This window comes from Pleurodeles waltl, chromosome 10 (genome assembly GCF_031143425.1).
Source record: "Pleurodeles waltl isolate 20211129_DDA chromosome 10, aPleWal1.hap1.20221129, whole genome shotgun sequence".
In the NCBI taxonomy this organism is placed as follows: domain Eukaryota; kingdom Metazoa; phylum Chordata; class Amphibia; order Caudata; family Salamandridae; genus Pleurodeles; species Pleurodeles waltl.
This window is the reverse complement of record NC_090449.1, coordinates 779,980,583-780,002,940: the sequence shown is the minus strand read 5'-3', so window position 1 is coordinate 780,002,940 and position 22,358 is coordinate 779,980,583. Positions and strand designations below refer to the sequence as shown.

Genomic DNA, 22,358 nt, shown 5'->3' with positions numbered 1-22,358 from the left:
GACTTTTCTGCTGTGCATCAAAATCGAACTATAAGCTCCAAATCAAACATCTAGTAGTGTGACACTTTGAAGTAATTGTATGGAGAGACCACTGCAATAACAATGTCTCTCTCTCTTCCACCCCCTCTCTCTTCCACCCCCTTATGGGACGGAAGAGAGAGAGAGCGAGAAAGTGATAGATTTGTTGAGCACCGCAGGTGGAGCCTGAAGGCCTCTGTGGTCCCAGCCGCTCCCCACCTCTTGAGGGAGCCGGAATTTCTCCGACTTACATGAAGGTGCTAGAATTGCAGCTCCCTGCATGCAGGAGCAATATGGCTGCATGACAGCAGGCAGGGAAATAGAAGAAAACTCCAATTCCAGCAAGCGGGAGCATTTTGACAGCTCCACCTTGCTTCAAACAGAGTGTTTGCCCTCGCTTGGAAGGAGCGGTCATAGCCCCACAAATGCAAAATCAAACAGCTATCTCATGAATCTGAGCACCTCAGGAGATAGAAGGAGCCAGCCCTGGGGAGTGGTGGTCTCCAGAGCCAATACTGGCTCGGGGAAGGGGCGGCGTGGCCCCATCCTCTCTTTTGCACGGGTCAGCCCCAGGGAAGTAGTGGTCCCCGGGGTCATATATGGGCTGGAAGGGGGTACATACGGCCTCCCCTCATTTCAATATTTAAGGCCCCGGGCAGGTGGTGGTTCCCGGGATAAAGGAGTACATTCAGAGAAGGGGTCCCTATGGTCCCCCCTCTGTAATAACAAAAAAAAAAAACTGGAGACCTGGGCCACCGGGGGACTTTGTATAAAATAAATAAAAAAGTGCTTTTTTGGTTTACATTTTTGCTGCAAATTTGCCCATAATTCCTGCCAAAATGTTTTTTTGTTGCCTAGGCTGTCTCCCATGGGGGGCCCAGCACCAAGGCTAAAGAGTCAGGGTAGTTATACTCTGCCCCTCTTTCATTATTTATTATCTTTTTGTCTGTGACTTGGCTGAGTCAGGATCCCAAAATGGCTGCCAACACTTCGTGGTTTAAGTGTTGGAAGCCAATCATATCTCTGCACGAGATCGGGGGAATTTGCAAATTATTTGCACACTTAGATATACAAATTTGTTTTTCCTTTACTATCCTCAAAAACAACTAAATGGATTTACACCAAATAACAAAAAGGGTGCTTTCTGGACCAAGAGCTACCTTTCCGCCACATCTGGTGTAATTCAGTCCAGTGTGTCTGGTTGTAGTTGTGTCTGAAAATCCCTACTGGAATTAACACAGGAAACACTTTTTTTTTTTTTACCCCTCTTTATTTCTCTCTCGCTTGACAGATTACCCCGAAACTCTTTAAGTACAACTAGAATCAGCAGCACACTTTTTTGGAAAATTTTGTTAAAATTTGCCAAACAGCGGAAAAGACATAGAAGACACAGGCAAGCGAAAAAACGCTTTTCCTATGGAAACTAGCTCCTAACTAGAACTATCTAGTGGCGACCGTGTATATATATATATATATATATATGGAAAATGTCACTTACCCAGTGTACATCTGTTCGTGGCATGAGACGCTGCAGATGCATATGCTGTGCATTATCCTGCCATGTAGTGTTGGGATCAGAGTGTTACAACTTGTTTTTCTTCGAAGAAGTCTTTTCGAATCACGAGACCGAGGGACACCTCCTTTTCGGCTCCATTGCGCATGGGCGTCGACTCCATCTTAGATTGTTTTCCCCGCAGAGGGAGAGTTAGGAGTTGTGAATATAGTAACTGTGCCCATGCAATGGAGTAAGTATGTATGTACATAATGTGTTTTAAAATAGTATTTATTTACAAATTTACAAGTTTACAATTTTTATTCAACTTATAACGGCTACAGGCTCCCGGGGAGGTGGGAGGGCACATGTGACTCTGCAGCGTCTCATGCCACAAACAGATGTACACTGGGTAAGTGACATTTCCCGTTCAATGGCATGTGTAGCTGCAGATACACATGCTGTGCATAGACTACTAAACAGTAATCTCCCCAAAGGCGGTGGCTTAGCCTGTAGGAGTTGAAGTTGTCTGAAATAATGTTCGTAATACAGCCTGTCCTACTGTGGCTTGTTGTGTTAACACATCTACACAGTAATGTTTTGTGAATGCATGAGGCGTAGACCATGTGGCTGCCTTACAAATTTCTGTCATAGGTATATTCCCTAAAAAAGCCATTGTGGGGCCTTTTTTCCTAGTAGAATGCGCCTTTGGTATAATAGATAGATCTCTTTTTGCTTTGATATAGCAGGTTTGAATACATTTCACTATCCATCTGGCAATGCCTTGTTTGGACATAGGATTCCCTGCATGAGGTTTTTGGAAGGCTACAAACAATTGTTTTGTTTTGCGAATTTTTTTTGTTCTATCAATGTAATACATTAGTGCTCTCTTAATGTCTAACATATGTAAGGCTCTTTCGGCTACTGAGTCTGGTTGTGGAAAAAAGACTGGGAGTTCCACTGTTTGGTTTAGGTGGAATGGTGATATAACTTTTGGTAAGAATTTGGGATTTGTACGGAGAACCACTTTATGTTTATGTATTTGTATAAAGGGTTCTTGTATAGTAAATGCTTGTATTTCACTTACTCTTCTAAGAGATGTGATAGCTATTAGGAAGGCTACTTTCCAAGTTAAGTATTGCATTTCACAAGAGTGCATGGGTTCAAATGGTGGTCCCATGAGCCGTGTTAATACAATATTGAGGTTCCACGAAGGGAATGGTGGTGTTCTCTGGGGTATGATTCTTTTTAATTCCTCCATAAACGCTTTGATGACTGGGATTCTAAAAAGCGATGTTGAATGTGTAATCTGCAGATAGGCAGATATTGCTGTGAGATGTATTTTAATAGAAGAGAATGCTAGTTTCGATTTTTGTAAGTGTAATAAGTAACTTACAATGTTCTTTGCGGAAGCATGTAGTGATTGAATTTGATTATTGTGGCAGTAATAAACAAATTTTTTAATGACCTCCATACATTCTTGTGTAAGGTCTAAGTGTCCAAATTCTAAGACTTCAGGAGCCAGATTGCTAGATTGAGCGATGCTGGATTCGGGTGTCTGATCTGTTGTTTGTGTTGAGTTAACAGATCTGGTCTGTTTGGTAATTTGACATGAGGTACTACTGACAGGTCCAAGAGTGTTGTGTACCACGGTTGGCGAGCCCAAGTTGGTGCTATGAGTATTAGTTTGAGTCTGTTTTGACTCAGTTTGTTTACCAGATAAGGAATGAGTGGGAGAGGGGGAAAAGCGTAAGCAAATATCCCTGACCAACTCATCCATAACGCATTGCCCTTGGACAGAGGGTGTGGATACCTGGACGCCAAATTTTGGCATTTTGCGTTTTCTTTTTTTGCGAATAGGTCTATTTTTGGTGTTCCCCAGCGTAGAAAGTAATCTTGTAGGATCTGGGGATGAATTTCCCATTCGTGTGTTTGTTGATGAGCTCGACTGAGATTGTCGGCTAACTGGTTTTGAATACCTGGGATGTATTGTGCTATTAGGCGAATGTGATTGTGAATTGCCCAATGCCAAATTTTCTGTGCTAAGAGACACAGTTGTGAGGAGTGTGTCCCTTCTTGCTTGTTAAGGTAATACATTGTCGTCATGTTGTCTGTTTTGACAAGAATGTGTTTGTGAAATGCTTTCAATGCTAGAAACACTGCCAACAGTTCTAAATGATTTATGTGCAGTTGTTTTTGTTGATTGTCCCATTGTCCCTGTATACTGTGCTGGTTGAGGTGTGCTCCCCACCCCATCATGGAAGCATCTGTTGTGATCACGTATTGAGGCACTGGGTCTTGGAATGGCCGCCCTTGGTTTAAATTTATAGAGTTCCACCATTGAAGCGAGAGGTGTGTCTGGCGGTCTATCAACACTAGATCTTGTAGTTGACCCTATGCTTGTGTCCATTGTGTTGCCAGGCACTGTTTTAAGGGCCGCATGTGAAGTCTTGCGTTTGGGACAATGGCTATGCATGAAGACATCATGCCTAGAAGTTTCATTACAAACCTCACCTGGTAGTGTTGGTTTGGCTTGATGTTTAATATTGTATTGCGGAACGCCTGTACCCTTTGTGGACTTGGAGTGGCAATCGCCTTTTGTGTGTTGAGTGTTGCTCCTAAGTATTGTTGTATTTGGGATGGTTGTAGATGTGATTTTTGGTCATTTATAGAGAACCCTAGTTCGTGTCGAGTTTCTATAATGTATTGTGTGTGAAGAAGACACTGTTGCTGAGTGCTGGTTTTTATTAACCAATCGTAGGGAATACGTGCATGTGCTGTCTCCTGATATGAACGGCTACTACTGCAAGGCATTTTGTGAATACCCTTGGGGCTGTTGTTATCCCGAATGGTAAGACCTTGAATTGGTAATGCACGCCCTGGATTACAAACCTTAAGTATTTCCTGGGAGAAGGATGTATGGGTATGTGGAAATATGCATCCTTGAGATCTAACGTTGACATGTAGTCCTGTTTTTTGAGCAAGGGAATCACGTCTTGAAGTGTTACCATGTGGAAGTGATCTGATTTGATGTAGAGATTCAGTGTCCTGAGGTCTAATATGGGTCTCAACGTTTTGTCTTTCTTTGGAATTAGGAAATACAGGGAGTAAACACCTGTCCTTTTTTGATGGTTGGGTACTAGTTCTATTGCTTGTTTTTGTAACAATGCTTGGACTTCTAGTTGTAACAGGTCTAAGTGTTGTTTGGACATATTGTGTGCTCTTGGGGGCACATCTGGTGGGAAAATTATTAATTCTATGCAATAACCATGTTGGATAATGACTAGTACCCATGTGTCCGTAGTTATGTTTGTCCAGTTGTGGTAGTATGCGGTAAGTCTCGCCCCCCACTGGTGTTGGGGGTTTGTGACATTGAAGTCGCTGTTTGGCTTGAGGGGTTTTCAGGCTTTGGAATTTCCCCCTTGCCTTTGGGAATTGTCCACCCCTGTATGATCCTCGAAAACCTCCTCTTTGGTAGTGACCCTGATACGTGGGTCTGGCTTGTGAGGTGGAAGGTTCTGTGGTTTGGGAACGAAACCCCCCTCTAAAATGTGGCCTTCTAAAAGTGCCTCTGTTTTGTGGGGAGTAGAGCGCGCCCATGGCTTTGGTCGTGTCTGTGTCTTTTTGAGCTTTTCGATTGCTGTATCCACCTCCGGCCCAAACAATTGTTCTTGGTTAAACAGCATATTTAGCACAGCTTGCTGGATTTCCGGTTTAAAACCTGAGCTCCGTAACCATGCGTGCCTGCGAATGGTTACCGCAGCGTTCACTGTTCGTGCTGCTGGGTCTGCCGAATCCATTGCAGACCTTATTTGGTTGTTGGAAATCGCTTGTCCTTCCTGAACAACCTGTTGGGCACGTTTTTGATGTTCCTTGGGCAAGTGCTGTATTATATGTTGCATCTCGTCCCTGTGTGCCCTGTCGTAGCGAGCCAGTAGAGTCTGAGAATTGGAAATCCGCCATTGATTGGCTGCCTGTGCTGCCACCCGTTTGCCTGCAGCATCGAACTTCTGACTATTCTTGTCGGGCGGTGGTGCGTCTCCTGACGATTGGGAGTTTGCCCTCTTTCTGGCTGCTCCCACAACCACTGAATCTGGTGTCAGTTGCTGTGTTATAAACACAGGGTCCGTTGGGGGAGGTTTATATTTCTTCTCCACCCTAGGCGTGATGGCTCTGCCTTTCACTGGGTCCTGGAACACCTGTTTGGCGTGCTTTAGCATGCCTGGGAGCATTGGCAAACTTTGGTACGAGCTGTGAGTGGATGCCAAGGTGTTAAATAAGAAGTCGTCTTCTATCGGCTCCGCATGCATTGCTACATTATGGAAAGTAGCTGCCCTTGATAACACCTGCATATATGCAGTGCTGTCCTCTGGTGGTGACGGCCTTGCCGGGTAGCAATCGGGACTGTTGTCTGAGACCGGTGCATCATATAAGTCCCATGCACCCGGGTCATCTTGGGTCATCGCTGTGTGTGCTGGTGATTGCATTGGGGGTGCTGCTACCGGGGACAGTTGTGGTGAGTGCAGTGGTGAAGGCTGTGGTGAAAACCTTGGTGGTGTTTTGTCCCTTGCCACCTTTGCCTGCATTTCCGACCCCTGAAATGCTAGCTTTCTTTTTATTTTTATTGGAGAAAGAGTTTGAATTTTACCAGTCTCTTTCTGGATGTGCAGCCTCCTTTGAGTATGGTCTGGCTCTCCCATACTTAATTCCTTCTCAAATCTGTACCCTTGCATTTGGCTGGAAAGTCCGTGCTCTTCTGTGTAGGAGCCTATTTTCAGCTCCGAGGCTGCATGTTTCGACACTGAAGGTTTTGGTACGCTCTTTTTCGGCTCAGAGGAAACCTTTTTTACTTTGAGGGTGTCGAACTCTTGGTGTTGAGATGGTTCGGAGCCGGTATCTCGACCGGAGTCGGACGTCTTCGGCTGTTAGGAGGTCTTTTTCAGTGCCGATGTTTGGTCACAGTGTTTTCGGGTTAAGCCATGGCCTGTTGGCGGTGGCATCCCCTTGGCCTTTATAATTTTGGAGTGAGTCTTGACCAGGGCAGATTTACTCACAGTTTTTAGCTGCGCCTTCGGCTGCTAACTTTCGGAGTGGTCCGATTTCGATTTTTGAATGGAGATTCTCTCCTCTTCCTTGACGTCGCTCTGTTTGGCCGGTGTCGACGACATCTGAAGTCTTCTGGCTCTTCGATCGCGTAGGGTCTTCTTCGATCGAAATGCCCGACAGGCCTCGCAAGTATCCTCCCTGTGTTCCAGTGATAGACACAGATTACAGACCAAGTGTTGGTCTGTATAAGGATACTTTGCGTGGCAATTCGGGCTGAAGCGGAAGGGGGTCCGGTCCATGAGTTTCGACGATGGACGCGGTCGGGCCGACCAGGCCCCGCTGAAGACTGGAAGCCCCGAAGGGCCGCCGGAGCGCTTTTTCTATTGGTGTCGATGTACAGACACTAGACCAGTACCGAGCGCGAATAATACCGTAAAATGTTCCGATAAATAGTTATCTTTCCCGATTCGAAATACGGAGCGAAGAGGAACACGTCCGAATCCGATGGCAGAAAGAAAACAATCTAAGATGGAGTCGACGCCCATGCGCAATGGAGCCAAAAGGGAGGAGTCCCTCGGTCTCGTGACTCGAAAAGATTTCTTAGAAGAAAAACAACTTGTAACACTCGGAGCCCAACACTAGATGGCAGGATAATGCACAGCATGTGTATCTGCAACTACACATGCCATCGAACATATATATATATATATATACACACACACACACACACACACACGCACACAAATCCTTATTTTATTTTCATACTTACTTCACTGTATAAATATGTAATTACATATGGCAAGTGTTTCTCTGCTTTATGGGACCTGTGCGATTATACTGCAAGAATGTGAAAGCATCAAAAAAAGATTTATTCTAACAGTGAGGACGTAGTGGAATGGGCAGGTGTAAGTTCTGATGGATGGGGGAGGTGCAGATAGAACAGAAACTGATAAATGACCTGATCATTTGATGACTACCCCAGCGGAATCAGGAAACTAGTCTCAGTGGAGGAGGAAGGAGGAGTTGTGCTCTTATGGTACACAAAAGATACATGTATAATGGCTATTGTTGTTTGATGTTGAGCTATTTAATATGTGGATGCAAGAGACTCTCACGGGTGTACTTGTCAATGGTACTAACATCAGATAGTACAGGCTTCAATATCTACTGATTCATATAGCCATGCATGTGAAAAATAGCATTGTATATTAACGCAAGAAGTGTTGCACTGGGAGGGAGGAGGGGGTGGGCTCATTTGCAGTTACAATAGGTTGCTAGTCCTATGTTTGGACAGCCTTTGATCTCCTTCCATACTGTACCCTCTCCAACTCCATTCCTCTTATTTAGCCATGCTAATCCTCTTATGTTTCAGAGTCGGCGATACTGAATGGTGGGCCATAGGTGGGTACCGTTCCTCAGAACCTACATTCTAACACCAAAACATTAGATAGGAGAGTAATGTCCAGCATGTGCACCTAATTCGGTCATGCTGCAACTGTAGACAAACGGACACTCTGGGAAAGAAAGATTGCCAAACAGCAGAACCCCCACTGAGCATCAAACTCCCTAGTCTTCAGTAACTGCCTTCTAGGGCAGTCTTTTATGGGAATCCATCCTGCTGTTAGCGACCAATTTAAATCTATCACATGGAGAATTCAGAGTAATTATGAATAAGGCAACTATTGTGTAATCAATTCATCCACAGATTCAGCTAAGGTTAAAGGACACTGCTACTGCCACAAGGTGGTTTTAAGGTGGTAATTATGGTTGCATATTATCTATCTTACCTCGAATACACAATACAAGATCCCACACCTTCTGAACTCTAATCATGCCCCTCAGGTCTCATGAGGGCTAAAACTTCCCCCTAATCGAAAACTTTATTTGGAATGAATGCTGAAAGACATCTGCTGTGATTTGAATGTTATTCTTCTTTTCTTTTAGTTTATTTAATCCCACTGTAATTGCCTTTATTTAACACAACTCAACTCTCATATGAAGTTCTAATTTTTGTCGTCATTTTGCCCAGCAAATACACTGTAATATGTTATGCTGAAGGAGAGAGGCGAGTAAGCATTTTGTTTTACGTGCACAACTGTTCTTAATGGCTGCAAACGACTCTGAGCCCTTACCATAGTAAAATTAACAAGCATTTGCAATGCCATGGGTCTCATGTTTGCTCGAGTTAGAGCTAATAGTGTTGTAAATTTCTAACTGGACTTTTTCTTGCCACTTAAATTGAAAATGAAACTTAAAACAGTTGACATTAGCAAGCCGATTCAAAGCGCCCTGGCCGCCATGAGCGTGAAGGAGAGACACAAAAAGAAAAATAAGTTTGCTCGCAGTCAAATGTATTGGGAATCTTGCAATTATCCATTTAACAGGGTCATGCTGCAAAGCGGTAACAAAACCGCCCCAAGGAGGGACAAAAGTAAAGCAGTTTCCAATGATAACAAAAGATTTTTAAAAGGCAAGCCCACAAACAGGTGAAAGTGATGGGCGTGAGGTGGGCGAGGTTAAATTAGACTTATAAGAAGGTTACATATTTATTAACACGTAAAACTACAGGATGTTAAGAAGGTGTAATGTCATTCACACATCACTATAAGTAAGACTCAAAATGAAAAGTTACTAAATGAGACACTATCCTTCAAAAAGGTTAAGTGTATAAATAAAATCATGCATTTTAATTAATGTGATCAATTTATCACAAGGGAGAAACAAACTTTCCCAAAAAGTAACAGACTGCAAAAGAATAACACAGAATTAAAACATTTAATCCATAAAATGTTAATTTACATATTCGATTTGCATGAAAACAGCATAACAAATGGATTACTCAAAACGGATTTAAGCATTTTTATGTTTTGAATGAAACATTACCTGGATTTTCCCAGTCCCTTCTAACAAATGCTTTCCTCTTCTCTTCTAGGAACTGGCTGGGGATGAGGCCTGCACTTCCTCCTTCTTTGACATGGCTAGCCTGAAATCAGTTGTTAAACCTTGAATTGAAACAACTACAACTTTAGGTTATCGTCCGGTTCAAACAAATGAACAGTGGACTGCAGGCAATAAATTATTATAATAAAATCTTATCAACTCATTGTTATAAAATGTGCTGTTAACCAGCTAATACAGTTGTACACAATATACAAAATACAACTCCTTAGTTTTATTTCACATAATTGCTACAATTATGTTAAAAACAGTTCCTGCCTACTAACTTACGGATAAACATAAGGCATGTGCATTATAAGTAAATATGAACACTTTTCAATATTTATACATGCTATACTCCACTCGTCTGTTAATGACCCTTGTTAAAGAGTGTATATATATATATATATATATATATATATAAAACAGTTTTCATATTGTGGATAAAAACCTCATGTCAACAACTTTATTGAAGGATATATATATATATATATATAAAATCACACAGAACATCGCCACACACAAAATAGGAGGTTCGCAAAGAGGGTAGGTACGCTTTTTTAACGTTAACAGGAACATGTGGAAAACTATGCAGTTGCTTATAGTTTGAGAAACAACTACATAGTTTTCCACCACTTTTTCGTTAACAAATCTTAGGTGCATTCAAAATAACACTACTTTTGTAAATTTCCTGGCGCACACCTCAGTCATTAACACGGTACCTGCAGATTATCAAGAGCCATGAAGTTACTCTCTGTGTTTAAATGTATTATTTATTCTTCTTAATGGCTTCAAGTGGAAAGCAATTTTCCATGAGAAGAAATCCTTACAAAAACATGTTTTGAATCAAAGACTGACAGAGGATAGGACGCAAGAGGCCAATTAGGCTCTGCATTATTCCGAAAATCTGAGGGCATGCCCACAGCTATTCCTTTGGATGTTCAGGAGATAGAGAGTTTATTTTAAGAAAAAAGACTTATTTGAATACTTGTTCAAGGTCCCCCTTTATATGGATGAGGTCAACTCTGGACCTGCAGGATTATTAGGGATCATTCAAATGGTGCTTGCAATATCTTAAAATTGGGAGTATATCTAAATCTGATAAGAATGGTATAATATGTATATAAGAAACAGTTTCTCAACTGTAACTCCAGTTCTCATATAGAGGAATTTCCATAAGTCATGATATGTGTGGCTACAATGCATTGTCTTACACTTCATCTCTCCACTCTACCAAAAAAGAGTTTGAGAAAGGCATTTATGCTGTTTTCATAAAACAACATGAAATTATCTACATATATCATCTCCTGACCACTTTTTTTAAGTACAAGATGAGTAACTGGGCCATTGTAGCCTGTTCATGCAGGATGCATAATAATTTTATCTCTTAAGTGACTCTGGAAGCCTTCCCGAAGAGAGGCGAACATTTGCACTTAAGATATATTGTGAAAAAGTGCTCCAGGGTCCCCCGCATGTCGGCAGAAGGATTCAGTGCTTATGACTATACATGGAAATCACCTAAGAGAGAAGTATGGCTACATTTAAGAATGTTCTTAAAATGGAGAAGACAAAGAAAATACTGTGGCAAGTCACAATAGGGACATGTACAATATTATTCCTAAACTCTGCACTAATGTAAAATACATTAACACATCTTGTAAAGAAACAGTTAAGCAGGTGTACTGGAACTGGGTTGCTGCAAACCTCATGGACAAAGTAGAGTAGTAGTAGTAGTATGGGCATCACTTACTCTGAATCTACAGTGCTGGGTTAGTGCAGATTGTATCTAGGTCGAATCCCATCTACAGTCACCCACTTCCGATTAGGTGGACACGCAACAAATTAACAAGATGAGCCAAGCCAAGGGTCAGGCTTTTCTCTGAGACGCCGTGCATGAGCTGAGCCATGAAAATGTTAGGTATATAAATCGTGCAAAGAGCACAACATAAAAATACTCTTCAAAGTATATATCAGAATATACCAATGTATTGGAAAGCATGCAATGACAGTACTAGCTTTGAACATGGACTTCGAAACATTAATGCTTCCCCCTGCCCTGACAACAATCCAATTAGTGAACTAAGAGGCAGGTCACTTGTTGTGGTCACCCTTTAGGCGACAGAGGTTCTATAATACATGGAGCAAAATTATGGGCTAATAGAGCAATTGTTTCTCTCTTGTTTTACAAAAATGTTTAAGCTTTGCCTTGTAATTCTTGGTGCATGAGGTTAGACCGTGTGTTGCCAGCAGGAGCCACATGAAGGCTGGGCTTGTATTGGGTGCTAGGATCTAAGAGAACCGCAAGATGAGTCACAGCCAGGCACCTAGCCGGAGTCTTCAATGGCTTGTACACATCTATCCCTGATGTATAGTGTGGCAGATACTCCAAATACCTCAAGTACCTGTGTTCGATCTGGAGGCTCAGTGGACTAATACACATTCACTGAGGGGACATATGTTTTTATGGTCACAGGTTCAAATCGTGTTAGGCCACTCACCCATTAATCCTCAGGAGGCCAATAAATGAGCATCAGATTTGGTTAGCAATGTACATCTGTTATTCAAGGCCAAAATATCCTTCTGGGTGAACATGTGCATCACAAATATAAATGTTATGTTATACCCATAAATGGGCTAACAACAATTTTTTGGATGAGCGCATTTTACAGCTTGCAACACTGAAATTGTAAAGCACCAATGAACTATAGTGATGATCGCTTTGTCTTCTCTTTTAGCTTGAAAGACTCAGAGTATGGGCTTTCATGCACCATTTCTGTGTAAAATGTATATGTGCTTTTGTTAGCATTAGAAGAAAATGGATTAATTTATGAGGGAGAGTGGACGCAGCCCCGATCTGAACTCCCATCAATCTAAAACAATCCTAATAGATAAACTGTTTTCCAAAAGGTATACCTGACATTTTGGGCAGCATGAACCAAGCAGCAATGCCATTAACAATTCCAGTTCAAGTTGATAACAAAATGATTAAAAACTTTCAATTCCAGTAAGTCAAATAACAAATATGGATGTAGGGATCAGACACTAAAAGAAAGAAAAAAGTTGCATATGTTGGTCAAGAATGGAGTAGCCAAGGAACCAAGCATCCTCGTAGATAATGAGCAATGGAGTTAAATCTGAGAACAGCATGTGATTTGTTCAAGTCAGAGGTTTTACCTTCAAACAGGAAAGTCGAGAATTCTCAGCGGGTACAGATTGGAAGCTGTACCCACACGGGCCTCTCCAAAGCCAATACTTCTTTTTCACAGTCCTGCAGCAGTTTTACTTCGTGGTAAAAAGCCCAGGGCAACACAAACTGCTCAACTGCAGTCCAGCCAGTTGTGTCTTTTTCAGTGAGGAATGGCACCTTGTCCTAGTCTTCTAGAGATGAAAGAATGCCCAAATTCAAGCTTTAAACAGAGTTTGGATGTTTCATTATGGTGCTCGTACAGTCTCCAAACATTCAGGAGCCTTCCTGAATACCACACCATAGATTACAGTTGGAGCATGGCTCCCAAACTCTAGTTCAAACTCAAAATGTCCTGTCAGAATCGGTTCCTGAGCAACAGCACAAACATCTTAAACAATGGCAAAGAAGAGCTGATAATCGAAATGCAGTGCTTCCTTTGATTTTGCCATAAATATCAACCTTTACACTTGACCTCTACCACTCTTGCTCTCTTATGAACACAACACACCAACCTCTGTAGATATCTGTTCAACTATTCCTAATAAAACTTGAAACCTATACGAAAAATAGCGTCATCACTAACTACACATAATTAATAAAGGAGTGGAGTGTTCTTATGGATAAAAAGAGATTAGATGTATCAAAATTCTAACTGAAAACTCTTACAAGAAAGGATAAATACTACTTGGAATTTTTAAACAAAGAAGGCTCAAATCTTGTGCTAGGGGTTCAGACCCCAGCCATAGCTATCATTTGAATTAACAAAAAATACTTCCATAAAAAACGGAAGACTGAGTTAGAAACATGTTGGATCAGAATAATTGGTTACATGCTGCAAATCAGACTAGATTTAAGAGTTCAAAATGTAATCTGTGACGTCAGAGTGTTCCATATCACTTGAGCAACTGGCTGTTGGTGAGGTGACCAAGGGCTGAGTAAGCATATAATCCTTACTTCTGGTAAAGCCTTGTTCTGTTAACTTGTAAAATTAAGTCAATTTTACAGAATTCTGAGGGAAGGGTTAGTACTAAACACATACTTATTTATTACAATGTGCAGTCATTTAATTACTTCAGTGTCTGGGTAAAAGAACAGTAACAGTAGCACACTTTCCTGGAGGAGACAGACACTAGCAAATTGCTTACTTGGGGCTGTTTTCTTTGAACATGCAAAGTACAGCAGGCTCTGGTACAAAATTCACCTAATTGTGTCCTCTTGAAGCTCCTAGGTGGGAGGCCAGCAAGGGCATGGATAAAAATATATAGGAGCCTGTTTGTATCAGTGATGTTCTGTTGCACCAGCTCAACCATATTTGGGAGAAAATTCACAATGGAGAACCCGAACCACTTACACCAGACAGGTGGAATTCAGTTATTTTGAATTTCCAAAATAAAAAAAACAAACCAGAAAACATTTTTGAGAAAACAAATGCAGCACAGATGTGACCTCATTCTGCAATCATTGGACAATCAAAATTGGAACCCATGCATAAACACTAGGTAAGTACATGTTTGTCCAATGACTGCTGAATGATGTCACACCACCAATGCTGTATTTTCCCACAAAAAATATTTTCTTGAAAAAAACTAGATATTCTGTTCTCATTTGAGACTTGTGTACATATATTGTGTTGATTGTCATTTATTATGACATTATAGAAATGTTAGGCAGCAGAATTAATACTGGTTTTGTGAATTTATTTCAAAATATACTTTAGTTCACTCGAAAGACAGCAAAATCTGAAAGTAGGCTGTTGAACATCACGCTCATTATTCATTACCCCCGATATATTTTACCTTGGTTTTTAAGTAAAGGGGCACTACGTAGCACACCAATTAGTAGTTGGATCGCCTTGATAGTGGACCACCATAAAGGAAGTAGTCTCCCTGTCTACGAGTGTGCACTTTTGCATGCAAAGATGATTTTCTTTATTGTTTGACTCTGGCACCTGAGCCGCATTGACGTGGCGAACACTCTGCTGGAGATACATTGTTTTCACAGAAGGCAGGCTCTGCACGCTGCCTCCATAGTAACACAGAAAGGGGATGAGGGCTTAGTTTGACGAGGTTTCCTTAATTTACAGCTCATTCTACATTCATGGCAAAGAGCCGTTTGTTTTTGAAATACGTATTGGATAAAATGAAAGACGGCAAACGCTCTGCGAGGGATACATTGTATTTGCATGGGGTAAGATTTGTACTCTGCGGCCGTGGTTGCCTTTTCTAAATAAGTTTTGGTATAGGCTCTCTGAGATGAGGGCTTAGTTGACAATGTCTCCTCCTTATACAGGGAGTGCAGAATTATTAGGCAAGTTGTATTTTTGAGGATTAATTTTATTATTGAACAACAACCATGTTCTCAATGAACCCAAAAAACTCTTTAATATCAAAGCTGAATATTTTTGGAAGTAGTTTTTAGTTTGTTTTTAGTTTTAGCTATGTTAGGGGGATATCTGTGTGTGCAGGTGACTATTGCTGTGCATAATTATTAGGCAACTTAACAAAAAAATATATATACCCATTTCAATTATTTATTATTACCAGTGAAACCAATATAACATCTCAACATTCACAAATATACATTTCTGACATTCAAAAACAAAACAAAAACAAATCAGTGACCAATATAGCCACCTTTCTTTGCAAGGACACTCAAAAGCCTGCCATCCATGGATTCTGTCAGTGTTTTGATCTGTTCACCATCAACATTGCGTGCAGCAGCAACCACAGCCTCCCAGACACTGTTCAGAGAGGTGTACTGTTTTCCCTCCTTGTAAATCTCACATTTGATGATGGACCACAGGTTCTCAATGGGGTTCAGATCAGGTGAACAAGGAGGCCATGTCATTAGATTTCCTTCTTTTATACCCTTTCTTGCCAGCCACGCTGTGGAGTACTTGGACGCGTGTGATGGAGCATTGTCCTGCATGAAAATCATGTTTTTCTTGAAGGATGCAGACTTCTTCCTGTACCACTGCTTGAAGAAGGTGTCTTCCAGGAACTGGCAGTAGGACTGGGAGTTGAGCTTGACTCCATCCTCAACCCGAAAAGGCCCCACAAGCTCATCTTTGATGATACCAGCCCAAACCAGTACTCCACCTCCACCTTGCTGGCGTCTGAGTCGGACTGGAGCTCTCTGCCCTTTACCAATCCAGCCACAGGCCCATCCATCTGGCCCATCAAGACTCACTCTCATTTCATCAGTCCATAAAACCTTAGAAAAATCAGTCTTGAGATATTTCTGGGCCCAGTCTTGACGTTTCAGCTTGTGTGTCTTGTTCAGTGGTGGTCGTCTTTCAGCCTTTCTTACCTTGGCCATGTCTCTGAGTATTGCACACCTTGTGCTTTTGGGCACTCCAGTGATGTTGCAGCTCTGAAATATGGCCAAACTGGTGGCAAGTGGCATCGTGGCAGCTGCACGCTTGACTTTTCTCAGTTCATGGGCAGTTATTTTGCGCCTTGGTTTTTCCACACGCTTCTTGCGACCCTGTTGACTATTTTGAATGAAACGCTTGATTGTTCGATGATCACGCTTCAGAAGCTTTGCAATTTTAAGAGTGCTGCATCCCTCTGCAAGATATCTCACTATTTTTGACTTTTCTGAGCCTGTCAAGTCCTTCTTTTGACCCATTTTGCCGAAGGAAAGGAAGTTGCCTAATAATTATGCACACCTGATATAGGGTGTTGATGTCATTAGACCACACCCCTTCTCATTACAGAGATGCACATCACCTAATATGCTTAATTGGTAGTAGGCTTTCGAGCCTATACAGCTTGGAGTAAGACAACATGCATAAAGAGGATGATGTGGTCAAAATACTCATTTGCCTAATAATTCTGCACTCCCTGTATTCACAGCTCATTCTACATTCATGGTAAATAGCTTACTTTTTTTTCCTTCACCACACTCTGGCTAAATCAAAGGCAGCGTTGAGCACACTGTTGCCTATAGCAACAGTTTGTTAAAAGGCAAAAACTTATTAAAGACGTTGCCTGTTTATAGTAGTTTTCTGTTTGTTTTACAGTCCTATCCACACTAGAGAGGGAAGGGGATTTACATTAATTATGCTGCACCTGTGACATTTAGAGATTCTCTGCGATGTGCCTCTTTCATGGTACATGCATTTTTGAGGAATTTCAGTGACAGAATGTGAATTTCATTAAGTGCCCTCTTTACATTATAGAGCATATGGTCAGATTGAGGAAAGCAATCCAATATGCCCGCGTAGGTGGCAGAGAACAATTCTGAGCAGAAATCCATCTGAGTAAGGTACTGCTGGAAGAAGGAGAGTCTCCACTTTCTAACAGTACCTCTCCTGCCCTTGCTGATCTTTAGGGAGCCAGGCTGTTCCCTAGAGTGCTGCCTTACCTAAAAGGAGCTGGAGCAGAAATGGAATACTCATCTTCAAATGCAAAAAGAAAAGAAAACAATGCACACTTCAGTCGTTGACTAACTTTACTGTGAGTGACAGCATTGTGGCCTTTCACAGAGAGCACACTTATTAGTTCCCTTCAGTGACTGTTACGTAGGCCCGGGCGGAGCTCAGAGTCCTACTCTGTGGAATTCAGTTGAGCAGGCTTAAAACTCAGTGGAAATCTGTGGAGTTCCGCATGCTGCAGAGTGCCATCTGCCCTACTGGCACCCTCGCAAGAATGTGCCCACCACGGAAGCGCTAAGCAGTGTCAGGCCTGGTTAGCGAGGCCCAACCATGCTTAGCGTTTCCAATATCGTGTGCATTCAGGTCAGGGCCCCTAGACAGCAAAATCTTACGTTTCAGGCCTCTTGTGCTGACACACCCCACTGGTCTGGAGCCTGTGGCTTTCCAGTCCACATCTGCACACTTCCCGTCACCAACTGCCCTGCTTCACAAATTTGCTACGGAGGGCCAAGCTCAACCTCTGTCTTGCATGAGCTTTGCAATTGCTTCCTATGCACTTACACACAGCTTCAGACTGCCCTTTCTTTAGGGCCCAGCAAACCAGCTCACCACCAGCAGCCTGGTATTTTCACAAAGTGCCTAGCCGTGTTTGACACTGGGCTCTAAGGCACTCTCTCAGACCACACGCATCTCTATCTGGGGGGGCTGACGGACTACCACTCACCCAGACTCCAGCTCTCTCTACTGGCCTCAGCACCGTACCCCATAACACCACTTCCTTTCCCAGGAACTCTGGGAAGACCGGTTCTTTTCAAGTGAAGCTCTGAAAGCAGGTTTCCTTTTCTCCCAAGCACAGATTACCCCACCACCACACTCTCAGATGCAAATACTGTCCATGTCTAGTGCCAGCCCCCGTGTGCACAAAGAAAGCGAAACAGGGGTCTTACCTGGGTCCCGTTGCCAGCAGACTGCCTCTCTGCCTCACTTTGCATCCTGGTCCCGGGCTGCTGAGGACAGGAAAGGTGGGAGGCTTGGATCCGGAGCTGGCGCAACCCATGAAGCTTGCAGCAGCTCCATACCGCCGACGTTGGGCCAAGTGCGCACTGCAACCCAGTTATGGGCCGCACAGCGCAAGAGCAGACTGTCTACGCCTGCGCTGGGTGGCCTATAACTGGGCTGGAGAGTACAAGCGGTGAGCTCCGCTCCGCTGAAACTTTTACTAGGGACAAGTCTCAATGAACCTTATGTGCAGAAATGAAAATGTCACTTACCCAGTGTACATCTGTTCGTGGCATCAGTCGCTGGAGATTCACATGTTCTGCATAGCTCGCCATCTGGTGTTGGGTCGGAGTGTTATAAGTTGTTTTTCTTCAAAGAAGTCTTTCGAGTCACGGGACCGAGTGACTCCTCCTTTTGTCTCCATTGCGCATGGGCGTCGACTCCATCTTCGATTGTTTTCCCCGCAGAGGGTGAGGTAGGAGTTGTGTTGTAGTAATAGTGCCCATGCAATGGAGTGACTAAGTATGTACCTATTTAAGGTTAAAATAATATATATACAAATGTACAAAGTTGAAGCTAACTTCCAAACTGCTACAGGCTCCCGGGGAGGTGGGTGGGCACATGTGAATCTCCAGCGACTGATGCCACGAACAGATGTACACTGGGTAAGTGACATTTTCAGTTCAATGGCATCTGTCGCTGTAGATACACATGTTCTGCATAGACTAGTAAGCAGTTATCTCCCCAAAAGCGGTGGCTCAGCCTGTAGGAATGGAAGTGGTTTGAAATAATGTTCTTAACACGGCTTGACCTACTGTGGCTTGCTGTGCGGATAACACGTCTACACAGTAGTGCTTAGTGAACGTGTGTGGCGTAGACCATGTGGCTGCCTTACATATTTCTTGCATTGGGATGTTTCCTAGAAAGGCCATGGTAGCACCTTTTTTTCTGGTTGATTGTGCCCTTGGTGTAATGGGCAGTTGTCGTTTTGCTTTAAGGTAGCAGATTTGGATGCATTTAACTATCCATCTGGCTATACCTTGTTTTGATATTGGGTTTCCTGCATGAGGTTTTTGAAATGCAATAAATAGTTGTTTAGTCTTTCTGATGTTTTTCGTTCTGTCAATGTAGTACATTAATGCTCTTTTGACATCTAATGTATGTAGTGCCCTCTCAGCTACGGAATCTGGCTGTGGGAAGAACACTGGTAGTTCCACTGTTTGGTTTAGGTGGAACGGTGAAACAACCTTTGGTAAAAATTTTGGATTAGTCCTTAGGACGACTATTTTTGTGTAGTTGTATAAAAGGTTCTTGTATTGTAAACGCCTGAATTTCGCTTACTCTTCTTAGAGATGTAATGGCGATGAGAAATGCAACCTTCCAGGTTAGGAACTGTATTTCGCAAGAGTGCATGGGTTCAAAAGGTGGACCCATGAGTCTTGTTAAGACAACATTCAAGTTCCATGAAGGAACAGGTGGTGTTCTTGGTGGTATTATTCTTTTAAGGCCTTCCATGAATGCTTTAATGACTGGTATCCTATATAGGGAAGTTGAATAGGTAGTCTGCAGGTATGCAGATATTGCCGCAAGGTGTATTTTAATGGAAGAGAAGGCTAGGTTAGATTTTTGTAAGTGAAGCAAGTAACCCACTACGTCCTTTGGAGTTGCGTGTAAAGGTTGGATCTGATTATGATGGCAGTAGCAGACAAACCTCTTCCATTTACTTGCATAGCAGTGCCTAGTGGACGGCCTTCTGGCTTGCTTTATGACGTCCATACATTCTTGAGTAAGTTGTAAGTGTCCGAATTCTAGGATTTCAGGAGCCAGATTGCTAGATTCAGCGATGCTGGGTCTGGATGTCTGATCTGTTGGTTGTGTTGTGTTAACAGATCCGGCCTGTTGGGCAATTTGATGTGGGGTACTACTGATAGGTCTAGCAGTGTTGTGTACCAGGGTTGCCTTGCCCAAGTTGGTGCTATTAAAATGAGTTTGAGTTTGTTTTGACTCAATTTGTTTACCAGATAAGGAAGGAGAGGGAGAGGAGGAAAAGCGTAGGCAAATATCCCTGACCAGTTCATCCATAGGGCATTGCCTTGGGACTGCCTGTGTGGGTATCTGGATGCGAAGTTTTGCCATTTTGCGTTCTCTCTTGTTGCAAACAAGTCTATTTGAGGTGTTCCCCAGAGTCTGAAGTAAGTGTTTAGAATTTGGGGGTGAATTTCCCATTCGTGGACCTGTTGGTGATCTCAAGAGAGATTGTCTGCAAGTTGATTCTGGATCCCTGGAATAAACTGCGCTATTAGGCGAATGTGGTTGTGAATTGCCCATCGCCATATCTTCTGTGCTAGAAGGCTCAACTGCGTTGAGTGTCCCCCCCCCTGTTTGTTTAGATAATACATTGTTGTCATGTTGTCTGTTTTGACAAGAATGTATTTGTGAGTTATAATTGGTTGGAAAGCCCTTAATGCTTGAAAAACTGCTAGCATTTCTAGGTGATTTATATGCAGTTTTGTTTGATGTACTTTCCATTGTCCTTGTATGCTGTGTTGATCGAGGTGTGCTCCCCACCCTGTCATGGAAGCATCTGTTGTTATTACGCATTGTGGCACTGGGTCTTGGAATGGCCGCCCTTTGTTTAAATTTATACTGTTCCACCATAGAAGCGAGAGATAAGTTTGGCGGTCTATTAACACCAGATCTGAAAGGTGACCCTGTGCTTGTGACCATTGTGATGCTAGGCACTGTTGTAAGGGCCTCATGTGTAGTCTTGCGTTCGGGACAATGGCTATGCATGAAGACATCATGCCTAGGAGTTGTAATATCATCTTTGCTTGTATTGTTTGTGTTGGATACATGCGTTGTATGATCTTGTTGAAATTTTGAATTCTTTGTGGACTTGGAGTGGCTACTCCTTTTGTTGTGTCTATTATGGCTCCCAGGTATTGTTGTACTTTGCAAGGCAAAATGTTGGATTTTGCAAAGTTGACGGTGAACCCTAGTTTGTAAAGGGTTTGTATGATTTGATTTGTGTGTTGTAAGCACTTTGTTAGTGAATTGGTTTTGATTAGCCAGTCGTCTAGATACGGGAATACATGTATTTGCTGCCTTCTGATGTGTGCAGCCACTACTGCTAGACATTTTGTAAAGACTCTTGGTGCGGTTGTTAAACCAAAAGGCAATACTTTGAATTGGTAATGTATTCCTTTCAATATGAACCGTAGGTATTTCCTGTGCGACGGATGTATTGGTATATGGAAATACGCGTCTTTGAGGTCTAAGGTTGTAATGTAGTCCTGTAGTTTTAGCAATGGTAACACTTCTTGTAGCGTGACCATGTGAAAGTGGTCTGATTTGATGTAGGTGTTTAGTATTCTGAGGTCTAGGATTGGTCTCAGTGTTTTGTCCTTTTTTGGTATTAAGAAGTACAGTGAATAGACTCCTGTGTTTGTTTGTGTGTTTGGTACTAATTTGATTGCATTCTTTTGCAATAGTGCTTGAACTTCTATTTCCAGGAGTTCGGAATGTTGTTTTGATAAATTCTGTGCTTTTGGTGGTATGTTTGGAGGGAATTGTAGGAATTCTATGCAATAACCATGTTGGATAATTGCTAAGACCTAAGTGTCTGTAGTTATTTCCTCCCATGCTTTGTAATAATGACCTATTCTTCCCCCCACTGGTGTTGTGTGGAGGGGGTGAGTGACATCTGAGTCACTGCTTGGTTGTAGGGGTTTTTGGGCTTTGACATTTTCCTCTATTCCTAGGGAATTGCCCTCCTCTGTATTGGCCCCGAAAACCTCCCCTGTACTGTCCCTGGTAGCTGGACGGTGTTGCCTGCGAGGTGCTGGCTTGTGTGGCCTGACCCCGAAACCCCCCTCTAAAGGGTGTCTTGCGGAAGGTGCTGTAGGTTCCTCTGCTCTGCGGGGAGTAGAGCGCGCCCATGGCTTTAGCAGTGTCAGTGTCTTTTTTAAGTTTTTCGATTGCCGTGTCCACTTCTGGTCCGAACAGTTGTTTTTTGTTGAATGGCATATTGAGCACTGCCTGCTGTATCTCTGGTTTGAACCCAGACGTTCTTAGCCATGCGTGCCTTCTAATGGTCACAGATGTATTAATTGTTCTTGCAGCTGTGTCTGCTGCATCCATAGAAGAACGTATCTGGTTATTTGATATGTTCTGCCCTTCCTCAACCACCTGCTTTGCCCTCTTTTGTAGTTCCTTGGGAAGATGCTCGATGAGGTGTTGCATCTCATCCCAATGAGCTCTGTCATAGCGCAAGTAGTGCTTGAGAGTTAGCGATGCGCCAC

General features: G+C 42.7%; 1 protein-coding gene across 7 annotated transcripts in view; it reads right to left on the bottom strand.

Moving 5' to 3' along the window:
• The window catches only part of PALS2 (protein associated with LIN7 2, MAGUK p55 family member), a 704,871-nt gene that overhangs the window by 231,176 nt on the left and 451,337 nt on the right, over nt 1-22,358 (bottom strand). For all 7 annotated transcript variants that reach the window (XM_069211397.1, XM_069211395.1, XM_069211396.1 and 4 more), the window contains one exon: nt 9,440-9,539. In XM_069211397.1, the coding sequence (XP_069067498.1) occupies nt 9,440-9,539 (100 nt within the window). The remainder of the gene's footprint in view (nt 1-9,439; nt 9,540-22,358) is intronic.